The sequence below is a fragment of the Carlito syrichta genome, unplaced genomic scaffold (assembly GCF_000164805.1).
Source record: "Carlito syrichta isolate Samal-C Ts95f unplaced genomic scaffold, Tarsius_syrichta-2.0.1 Scaffold135721, whole genome shotgun sequence".
Classification (NCBI taxonomy): domain Eukaryota; kingdom Metazoa; phylum Chordata; class Mammalia; order Primates; family Tarsiidae; genus Carlito; species Carlito syrichta.
The window spans coordinates 79,313-90,902 of record NW_007079817.1 but is presented as its reverse complement, the minus strand read 5'-3'; the positions used below and the strand labels follow the sequence as shown (position 1 = coordinate 90,902).

General features: G+C 56.0%; 1 protein-coding gene across 1 annotated transcript in view; it reads right to left on the bottom strand.

Moving 5' to 3' along the window:
• The window catches only part of PDE4A (phosphodiesterase 4A), a gene marked incomplete at its 3' end in the record, with an annotated part of 33,444 nt that overhangs the window by 2,557 nt on the left and 19,297 nt on the right, over positions 1-11,590 (bottom strand). Inside the window, exons 5-11 of the mRNA XM_008049534.2 lie at positions 10,934-11,125; positions 9,912-9,948; positions 9,717-9,787; positions 8,677-8,726; positions 8,399-8,511; positions 3,940-4,033; positions 898-1,121 (exon numbers count right to left, since the gene is read on the bottom strand). Of these exons, the coding sequence (XP_008047725.2) occupies positions 898-1,121; positions 3,940-4,033; positions 8,399-8,511; positions 8,677-8,726; positions 9,717-9,787; positions 9,912-9,948; positions 10,934-11,125 (781 nt within the window). The remainder of the gene's footprint in view (positions 1-897; positions 1,122-3,939; positions 4,034-8,398; positions 8,512-8,676; positions 8,727-9,716; positions 9,788-9,911; positions 9,949-10,933; positions 11,126-11,590) is intronic.

Here is an 11,590-nt window from a genome sequence, read left to right as displayed (position 1 = left end):
GCCTTGCTCTATTGCCAGAGCTGGAGTATGGTGGCACGATCATAGCTCACTGCAGCCTCAGACTCCTGGCTCAAGTAATCCTCACACCCCACCCTCCCAAGTGGGTGACTAGCACACCACTATGCCTGGCTAATTATTTTATTTTTTGTGGTCAGGCTCTGGCTTTGTTGCCCAGGTTGACCACTTATTATCCACCAAGCACTGCTCTAAGCACTTGATCTCATCGGGCAGATGAGGGAACCAAAGCTCAGAAAAGTGATGTGACTTCTTCAAGAACTTGCAGCACACAAGTGGCAAAGCTAGGATGGGAAGCCCAGCTCTGCTGGCCCCTGGCACAGCTCAGCCTCTAAAATAGACTGTTCATGAGTCCCAGGGAGGAAAGGAAGACAGGCTTACTTTCCAGAATCCAGAACATAGCATCTACTCAATAAACACCAGGAAATGGAACAGAAGACTCTCCGGAGGAGGCTCAAAGAGGGGGTTATAATAAACGTCAGCTGAGTGACCCATAAATGTCCACTATGTCCTCTGTCTCCTGGACTGCCGTGGACACGAGGGGGGCTTTGTCCAGATTCACATTGCTAGCCTGTGTACCCATCCCCCGCACCCAAGGTTGTTGCTTGCCAAGGCTCACAGCTGCCTGTTTCTCCAGAAAACTCAGCCCCCACAAGAACTGCACATAGAAGGGGGGATGCCGTCCACCCCTGGGGGTAGCCCCCTGCCAATGACCAATCAGGGGTGCTGGGGGCCAGCATTCCTGCCCCAAGAGGGGCTCAAACCCTCATCTCACTCTGCTCCTAGGGAACCCAGCTTAAGACATGACCCAATGCCCAGTCCTTTGGGTCCCAGGAGACCCTGGCCCCTCTCCAGCCCGGTCCCTGCTAAGCTCCCACCCACTTGGGCCAGTAGGTCTTCTTGGTCAGTCTTCACCCCAAAGCGGGGGATGCTGGAGTTGTTCAGGCTGCTGTTGTGCATCAATTTTTTCACCCCTGTGATCTGAAACATGGGTTGAATGTGGGGCACAGGGGGTGGGGGCTGCTGGGCAGGTCTTGGTCTTGGCGCTTGCTGTTTTTCTCGCTCCTTCATCGTGGGTGATGGGATCTCCACTTCATTCTGTTTGTCTGCAGAAGATGGGAAGAGACGAGCATGAGCACCCCCCACTGCACCCAGACACTCCTTATGCCTCAGCCCTCTACCGCATACTGGGAAGGCTCACCTGAAAGGGCAGATCCCTTCTGGGTGTCACGCCAATGGCTACTCAGAGGCTGGAGACATGGGAGGACGGAGCGGGCATAGACATTTTTCTAGTAGGTGGCCTGGAGTGTGGCCCTAGGCTGTGGGGTGGCGCCAGTACAATCATCAGGTTTGGCTCCGGGGTGGCACGGGAAGTCAGGAAGTGAGGTGGGGATGCTGGGGCAGCCACAGCCTGCCCTGGCTACCCAGGGAAGCTTCTTGGGTGGGAAAGACACCCGCATGGTGGCCAAGGGTGGTGGCTGTGGGGGCGGGGGGGGGCTTGCCGGGAGAGAGGGAGGGGTGGTTTTTGGCTCCACCCCTTCAAGTCAATGACAGATCATTTGCAAGCCATGTTCCCATTGGCTGTATCCTCAGAACTCTGAGGCACACCACATCCTTACTGGTAGAAGCAATTGAAACTCTGATCACTTTCTTTCTTTCTTTTTAATAGAGATGGAGTCATCCTGTATTGCCCAGACTGGTTTCCAACTCCTGGCCTCGGGCAAGCCTTCTGCCTCAGCCTCTCAAAGTGCTGGAATTACAGGCATGAGCCACTGCCCTTGGCCAGTCACTTTTCTTGAGCTTGTGAGGGGTGTCCTGAATTTGGGGGGCCTTATGGATTTAGTGATAAATTGTAAGGATGAAATTATCCTGAGTTTGGAGGGATATACTCAGCTTGAGGGCTCTTGGTTTCAGAGGTTAGGATGACTTTCAGATACCCATGAGTTTCAGGGTTCCAATTAATTTGAGGTATTCTACTGTATTTGGGGTTCCACTGAGTTAGGAAATTCTCCTACAAGTTTGGTCAATCTCCTACCAGTTCTTAACCTTGTGAATACAGTTGCGTTTGGGGAATCTAAAGTTTTGGGAGTCTACTAAATTTGGGAGTGGTCATCCCTAGTTTGGGGAGTCTACTGACTTTGGGGGACCTTTCAGCCTGGAGGGTTGATAAAGTATGGAGGTCTTTTGTGGGCTCTGAAGTGCAGATTTTCCCCCTAAGTTTGAGGACCCTTCTGAGTTTAGGCACCTCTCTTGAATTTGGAGGGATCTTCTGAATCTGGGGAGGTCAATCTAAATTTGGAGATTCTATTGAGTTTTGCATTCTACTGAGTTCAGGAAGCTTTTTTTTAAGTCGGAGTCCCACTCTGTTGCCCAGACTGGAGTGCAGTGGCATGCTCACGGCCACCGCAGCCTCGACCTGCTGAGCTCAGGTGATCCTTCTGCCTCGGCCTTCCAAGTAGCTGGAACTACAGGCACGTGCTACCACGCCCAGCTAATTTTTTAAAATTTATTGTAGAGATGAGGTCTCGCCAAGTTGCCCAGGCGGGTCACGAATCCATGGGCTCAGGCAATTCACTCACCTCAGCCTCCCAAGGCGCGGGATTACAGGCTGAGCCACCAAGCCTGGCTTGGGCTAATTTTCTGATTTATTATAGAGATGAGGTCTCACCAAGTTGCCCAGACTGGTCTCAAACCTGTGTACTCAGGCAATCCTCTCACCTCAGCCTCTTTTTTTTTTTTTGAGTTGAAGTCTCACTCCGTTGCCCAGGCTAGAGTGCAGTGGCACACTTACAGCCATCCCAGCATTGACCTGCTGGGCTTAGGCGATCCTTCCACCTCAGTCTTCCAAGTAGCCGGAACTACAGGCCTGTGCTACCACACATGGCTAATTTTTTTTTTGTTGTAGAGATGAGGACTTGCCAAGTTGCCCACACACTGGTCTCGAACCTGTGGGCTCAGGCAATCTTCTCACCTCAGCCTCCCAAAGTGCTGGGATTACAGATTTGAGCCACCGTGCCTGGCCGTTTTTTTTTTTTTTTTTCTGAGTAGGAGACTCATTTTGTCTCTCCCAGTCTGGAAATCAGTGGCATGCTCATAGCCACTGCAGCCTTGACCTGCTGGACTCACGCAACCCTTCTGCTTCAGCCTTCCAAGCAGCTGGAACCACAGGTGCATGCCACCACACCCAACTAATTTTTTTTTAAAATTTATTGTAGAGACGAGGTCCTGCCGTATTGCTCAGGTTGGTCTTGAACCCATGGACTCAGGTAATCCTCTCGTTTCCACCTCCCAAGGTGCTAGGATTACAGGCAGACCATGCCTGGCAAGTTCAGGAAGCATTTTTTATTTTTATTTTTTAGTTGGAATCTCATTCTGTCACCCAGCCTGGAGTGCAGTGGCATGATCAGGCCTCACTGCAGCCTTGACCTCCTGGGCTCAGGCGATCCTCCTGAGTAGCTAGGACTACAGGCATGCATCACCAGACCCGGCTAATTTTTTTATTTTTTGTAGAAACGAGGTCTCACTATGTTGCCTAGGCTGGTCTTGGACTCCTGGACTCAAGAGATCCTCCTACCTCAGCCTCACAAAGTGCTGGGATTACGGGCATAAGCTACTGCGCCCGGCAGCTGGGAGGCTTTTTAAAGTTTAGGCATTCTATTTGAGTTTGGGTGTCTCTCGGGATCTTGAGTTTGAGAATTTCATTGGAATGCCACTGAGTTTGGAGGGGTTTTGAAGCTTGCAGACATTTCAAATGTGGGGTCCCCCTGATTTGGGGGTACCATGAGTGTGGCAGCTCTTGACCATGGTAACTGTGACCTTTGGAAAGTTAAGAGTCAGGGTCCCTGGAGAAATATGGGCACTAGGCTCCAGGGTAAGGGGCAGCCTTCTTGCGTGCACATGTCCCCAATCCACCCCTGCACTCACCCAGGAAGGTCGTGGAAATGTACTCTGAGACCTGGTTTCCTGACCGGCTCATTTCTGACAGATGTGTGAGTTCACGGTTCAGCATCCTCTTGAACTAAGGGTAGGAGCCAAGAGGGAAGGGATGGGGGGAATCATAGGGAGGGGAGAGTCAGTCGTTCCCCGGAGACCCCTGAAGACCCCATGAGTCCCTCCTGTTTCTCTGCTCCACCAGGAGCCCCCACCAGGCTGCCAGAGAGGCGGGGTGAGCCCTTCCTCACCTCCTAGTTCTGGATGAGGGTCCCCAGGCTTGGGGTTCAGAATCAGCTTACCCATCCCTGCCTAAGGAAAGAGGGGCTCCCTCCCCATTTCCCCCAAGGAGGAGCCAGAAGGGCACCTGTGGAAGGGAGGGGCTCCTGCTTGATGGGGAGCCAATGGAATATCAGGAGAATCCGTCACCATGGTGATGGGAGTCTCCTTAGCAACTCCCCCTCCAACCACAGCTGAGCTGGGAAAGGGGGGCAAGCCCAGGCCCCTTAACCCTTGCCTTTCCAGAGCTCCCCCGGCCCAAGTCTTTCCAGAGAGGGACCCCAGTCCCAGGGGTCCTGAATCCCAGACCCCGCCTGCTTGGAAAAAGGGAACACAGTGCCCAAGCTCTGGGTAACAGAAGATTTGGCCTGGGCAGAGGACAGTGGTAAGCTGGGGAAATCCCAGTCTGGTCACCCAGGGGAAGGGGAGGGGGTTGCCCCCATAGCCCCTTTTCCCCCAACCCCAGGGAGGTGGACAGATGTACAGATGGATGGGATGTACCCCAAACCGGGCTTGGGGACCCCTCCTGGCCCCCCCTGGCCACTTCACACGGGCCTCTGCTGTGACATTGGGCACGGAGAAGGAAGGGCACTGGCTCCCCACCCCCAAGCTCTGCCAAGCGCCCCCAAAGCAGGGGCAGGCTCTGTCCAGCAGGGCAGGAAGGGTGAACCTGCACGGCCCACGCTGGGACAAGGTGCTCACTCCTCCTGGGGTTGACCCAAGACCCTGGGTGTGCGCACGCACACACACACACGCAAGATGGACCCACAAAATTTCACACAAGCACACACAGAGACACCAACTCCCAGTCCTACACACGTCACACAGCGCAGACACACAAATCAAAGAACACACATGATGAGGCGGTCACTGACATTCGGGGTCACATGCCCCCAAAAATACCAGAGTTGGGATCACAGACATAACCCAATACACCACACCACAGTCAGAGTCACGCCATGACCCAGGCACACAAGCACAGTCAGGCAGACACACACCATCGGAGACACACACGCACATCCAGGCACTGACAGTCACACCCTGAGAGAGACATGATGTGCCTCCCTTTTCGGGGACAGCCACACACCCCCGGCCACCCGCCATCCACGCCCAGCCCTGGGCCACACATTTAGTCAGTCACAAGGCTTGGGCTCCAGGCCACACACGTGCACGACTGCACACACAGGCTCACATGGGGTGCCCAGCCTACCTTCCTCCCCATGCTCCGGTACCCCCCTACCTGGTCCCACCAGCCCACCAGCCACGGCTTGGAGCAGGTCTCACAGAAGAAATCCACCAGGGGCATCTTGGAGCCTTAGCCCCGTGCAGGGCCACCGCACGCAGAGACTGGGCTTGGGGGGGCCTGGGGTTAACGGCCGCCAGGGGCGCCGGGCAGGTGGGTGGTGGAAAGGGGAGCCGCGGAGGGGCCTGGGCCGGCCCAGCTGGGCTGGGGGCTCCCTTCCCCTCCGCGCTCCCGGGGGTAGCCCTGGTTACATGGTCCGCCAGCCCCGGGCCCCGGCGGGCCCCCCGGCAGTGATGGCTGGAGCCGGTGAGGGGCCCCTGCCCATGGGGGGGGCAGGGCAAGGGTCCCAGGAGGAGGCTGCAGACCTCCGTGCGTGCACCCGTGTGTGTGCGTGTGCCTGCTCACTGCAGCACTGGCAGGCTGCATGAGACGTCAGGTGGTGCCGGGGGTGGGGGGGCGTTAAAGGGGCATCCGAGCCCACGGGCTTCAGCTAGAACCCAGGTGGGGCTGCCCCCATGAGGACGCATTCGGAGACGGAAACACTTGTCCAGACACTCCACACACTCACAGACACACAAACCCTCTGAGACATGCCTTCCACAAACACTGACATACACACAGAGACTTGACATCAAAACACACTGGAACGCACACAGATACCCAAACATCACACACATGTGCGCACGCACATACACACACACCCGGACATAGTCACAACTTGGATGTCCAGCACATTTAGAGGGACACAGCTGAGTATGCACAGACACAGATGCCTTCAGACACTCCCCTTCCGAGGAAACAGGCACACACCTAGGGACAAACACCCAGATGCTGGTCACACTTATAGACACATACTCAACACGCCCACAGACACACTTTCCAACCAACACAAACAATCAGCTGCCCTCAGACACAAACGTATCCCAACAAATCCATCCGGGAGCACTCATGCTCACACCCACAAATCCACAAACACACACCACTGCAGAAACACCCACAGACCCATACCCGGAGACACAGCACAAATTCAGATGCTGGGCCCAGCCTCAAGAACACAATCACCCTCAGACCAGCATGTTCCCATACAAGCCTCCACCCACGGATGTGTGCACCGCCCCACAAAGACACCCCTCACCTGTACATCTTTTCATGATAGCCACCTGCCCATGAGGGCTGCTACCAAGGCTGCACAACTCCAGGAAGCATCATTTACACTGCCTGCTTTCAGAATGGTGCCCCCCTGCAATTGTGTAGTGCACAATCTGCACAACTATACCTGGGATGCTTGCACCCTCCCCTACCACACAAACACATAGGGAAACACACTCAGATTCCCACTTGGACCAATTCTCCCCAGCAGACAGACACACCCCTCCAGCACAGCCCATACACTTAGCACACCCACGGCCCTGCATAATCACCTGTGCACACCCATACACCTTCCACAGGGACACACCTGCCCGCAACTCCTCAGAATCTGCTCGGAACACACCAGCGCTGCAAGTGGGTAGCCAGCAAATCAACAGCTACACAGACCCATAGCCAACAACACACACTGGTAGACCAGAAAAGCAAACAGCTCCCCCAGAGGGGTGGTCTACTGACAAGTGTGCAGTCAGATACCCCACCCCCACACACACCAGGCTCCTCCAGCCCTGAGGAAAGTCAGAATCTACAGGAGCTACAAGTCTTGAAGCTGATGCCCAACGGTTGGCCCCACTCAGGAACTGACCCCATCCCATAGGCCCTACTCAGAGACGGACCCCCCCATTGGCCACGCCCAGTGGCTAGCCTTACCCACAGGCCTAACCTTGTGGTTGGCTCCACTCATAAGCCCTGCCCCCACCAGCTGGGCCCAGGAATTGGCTCCATCCCAAACACCCTACCCAGAGATTGGCCCCACCCTCTCGGCCAAGCCCAGTGGCTATTCCCACCCAAAGGTCCAACCTAGTGATTGGGTCCAACCACAGGCCTAGCCCCCTAACCCAGCCCACGGGTTGGCTCCACCTAGAAGCCCCGGCCCCTCCAGCTGACCCCAGAGGTTGGCCATCCTATAGCCCAGGGGTCCCCAACCCCTGGGCTGCAGAGCGGTAGTGATCCGTGGCCTGTTAGGAACCGGGCCACACAGCAGATGAGCGGCCGGCCAGTGCAGCTTCACCTTCTGTCAGAGATCAGCAGTGGTGGGGGCACTAGATGCTCAGAGTAGCACGAACCCTACTGTGAACTGCATAGGCAGAATCTAGGTTGCGTGCTCCTTATGACAGTCTAAAGCCAGACACCCCCAACGCCACCCCCATCCGTGGAAAACCTGTCTTCCACGAAACGGGTCCCTGATGCCAAAAAGGTTGGGGACCGCTGCCATAGACCCTACCTAGAAACCGACCCCATCCCCACAGGTCGCCCCCAATGGTTATCCGGGCACAAAGGTCCAAACTAGTGATTGGCTGCTCCAGCCATAGGCCTTGCAGCTCTAACCCCACCCACTGGTTGGCTCCACCCATAAGCCCCGCCCCCACCAACCTCATCCAGGGTGACTCCATACCCTGAACGTTGCCCAAAGATTGAGCACATCCCATACACTCTACCCAGGAACTGACTCCATAGCCGTGGACCACACCCACTGGTTATCCCCGCCCACAGGCCCAACCTAGTGACTGGCTCCAGTCATAGGCCTCGCCCCTCTAACCCCACCCACTTACTGGCTCCCCCCACGAGCCACCCGTCCACCAGCCAGAATCCAGAGATGGGCTCCATTCCACAGACAATACTCAGGAATTGACTCTAGCCCCACCGGCCAGGCCCAGTGGCCACGCCCACAGGGCCACCTCGGCGACTGGCTCCAGCCTTCGGTCTTGCTGCTCTAACACCGCCCACTGGCTCCTCCACTAATAAGCCCCGCCCCTCCAGCCCCGCCCAAGGGCTCCTGCACACCTTGTGGGAGGCCATCTCGCTGACAGAGCGGTAGGTCTGCATGGTCTCCAGCTGCTCCTGACACCAGTCCAGCTCCTCCAGCGTCTCCCGGGCCAACTGCTGACACATCTCCTCTGGGGAAGAGAGCCAGGGTGGTGACTGAGAAGGGCCGCAGGCAGAGCCCCAGAGACCCCAGGTCCACCAGGAGGGTAGCCTGCTAGGTGGGGAAAGGGCCGAGACAGCCCCTGCGGGCGAGAGACCCCACTGGGGCAGCAGGAGGGGGCCCTTTCCCACCCTACCTGACAGCGTGGCCTTGCAGACAGGGGTGGGTCCGCCCAGCGGGGACCGCCTGTAAAGAAATGGGACTCCAATGTCAGCCCGGGCCTCCCGATGCCTCCCTCCCTCCACCTGAGTGCCAACTTTCTTCTTTCGTTGTGTTCACTGTGTCCCAAGTATGCTGCTACCTACTCTGCTTGCAGCTCCATTGAGTCCCACAAGAACCCACTTTACAGGTACGGGAACTGAGGCTCAAGTAGATGAAACAGCTTCCTCAAGACCACATGGCTGATCTGCATTAAGGGCCTGGGTTTCCAAAGGAAGTCTTTGCTCCCTGACTAGTCCTCCCACCCAAATCCTCCAACCATCGAAGGGACAGCCCCAGAGGGACAGCACTCTTAGTGACATTCCCTGCTCTAAGACAATAAGGACTTCTATGTATTGAGCACCTACTTTGTGCAGGGCAGTATCAGAGCACTTTCTGTTCTATGTACACTCTCTCCCAGACTCCTCCCAGCAGCTAAGGGAGGCATTATTATAATTTTCACTTTACAGAGGGGAACAGAGCACCACCGAATGCCATTTGCCCTGCAATCTCAGAGTGGTCCTGGGCTGTGGCTGTGGCTTCATCACTGCATATCTGGACTCCTAAGTTTTTTATTGAGTTTGGGCCTCATTCTGTTGACCCAGCTGGAGTGCAGTGGTATGATCACAGCTTCCTGCAGCCTTGACCTCCTGGACTCAAGCAATCCACCTGTCTCAGTCTCCCGTGTAGCTGGGACTATAGGCATGCCCCACCACGCCAAACTGTTTTTTGTTTTTGGCAGAAACAAGATCTCACTATGTTTCCCAGGCTCAGACCCCTAGGTCTTTATTTATTTATAAAAGCTTCTGTGTCCTAGGCCCTTGAATTGCAATGGCTGTTGGGCTCCAAGGGAATTACGTCCTGATCAGAAGTTCAGAGGGGTCAAGTGCCTGCCCGAGGTCACACCGCAGGGCTAAGGGTTAACCAAGTTGTGCTTCACCTCACAATCATGGGATTTGGGGCCCAGCCTCGACTTACTTGTTGCTAGGAATGGGCACATTGGTCAGGAGCAAGAAGTTGCTGCGAACACTCCGGAGACTGGCCAGCACCTAGAGTGGGGCAGCAGTGAAGAAGCATCTACCTCGCAGGGCAGAGGGGTTGGGTCCTTTCCCCCAGTACAGGGAGGGTTGGAGCCCCTTCCCTGCTTCACCCTTTTGGAGGAGAGGTTCTCACCTGGGCAAACGGCGTTACGATGAGGTCCTCGGCATGCCTGCAGTCAAGGACAGTGGCAGGTCAGGGGTCCCCAGAGAAGCCACTCTCTGGGGTAGACACACTTGTGAGGGCTGGACCCAGGGAGGCTGGTGGGCGGGGAGGGGAGAGGACACTTCTACCGCACAAGGATGGACATGCTTCTGGGGGTCGTGGAGGGCATAAAGGTCAGGGAGAGAGGAGATAAAGTGGGGGGGGTAAGTGAGCATGCTGCAGGGTTGGTGGGGGGAGCAGAGGATGGAGAAGGGGCAAGGGGCAGAGGTGGGCACTGTGAGGGGTAGGGTGGGGTCTGGAGGATCCAGTGAGGGAGGAGGAAGCTGAACAGGTTTGGGAGGTCCTCACATCTCCACAGGTGGTCTTGATAAGGGGGGTGACTAGGGAAGCTGGGGAGTGGGGGAGAGCAGAGGGGCTCGGTGGAGGTGGTCACACGTGGGAAGGGTTCCTCTTCTCTGTCGGAGCAGCTGAGGCAGGGTAACTCCCAGGCAGCCAATGGGGAGAAGCTATGGGGCAGGAGGCGCTCACCCCTACAGGAACTGAGCCCTTTATGGGGAGCAGGGGTGTGCTTACAATTCCCTGGGAAGGACATTGGGGACTTGAGCAGGGCTGGCGGGCCCTCACACCTTCCTGGTGGGCATGCTATATGAAAACTGAGCCCTTTTTAAAAAAAATAGCTTTTTTACTTTTGTCTTTTTTTTGTTATAAATAGAGATGAGATCTCGCTATGTTGCCCAGGCTGATCTTGAACTCCTAGACTCAAGTAATTCTCTCACCTTGGCCTCCCCAAGTGCTGTCATTACAGGTGTGAGGCACCATGCCCAGTCATGAACTGAAGTCTTTATAGGAAGAGAAGGAGGTGCTTACCCTTTACTGGAGAGGACAGATGAGGGGTTTGAACAGGGTTGGGGTGGGCATCCCTGCTCCTTGCTGTGAAGGGCAGTTTGGAGCGGGATCAGGCCTGGGGGGCCGGGGCATGTGGGGATACTCACACCTCGCTGGTGACCGATGAGTTCCGAGACATCGTCTTGGGTGACATGTCATAGTCGCTGTCTGAGCGGTACAGGAAGGACTCCCGGCGCTGGCTGGTGGCCGCCCCCGTGTGCAGGACAAGCCCCGGGCTCGCCTGCGAGTCCAGGGGGCTGCGGTTGGGGGATGGCGTCGGCCCATTCTCAGCCTCGAAGCTGCAGGGAACAGGTGGGAAGAGAGGAGTCAGGGAGGCCAAAACAGCGTTAGAGGACTGAAGTCAAAGGACTGAAGAGACCCAGGAAATTCCGAAATTCCTGGCAAAGACTGGGGGGCAGATGGAGAATGTTAGAGGGAGAAAGACACCCCAAAAGAGATGGGAGACAAGTAAGTGAAGAGTTCAAACGCTGTCAGGAGGGCTCCGGGGTCGGTGGGCCTCCGAGTGCTGGGTGGGCGGTAGGGGCACCAAGCCCCTCCAACGCTCTGCCCTGAGGGAGAAAGCACTCACCTGTCATGCTCCCCCAAGCCCCTCCTCTGAAGTGCCTTTTGCCCCCCTCCCATAAGGGCAATCAGTTCCCTCACATCTGAGAGCCCCCCCTTTATTTTTTATTTTATTTTATTTTATTTTTTTTTTTCAGTTGGAGTCTCACTCTGTTGCCCAGACTGGAGTGCAGTGGCCACTC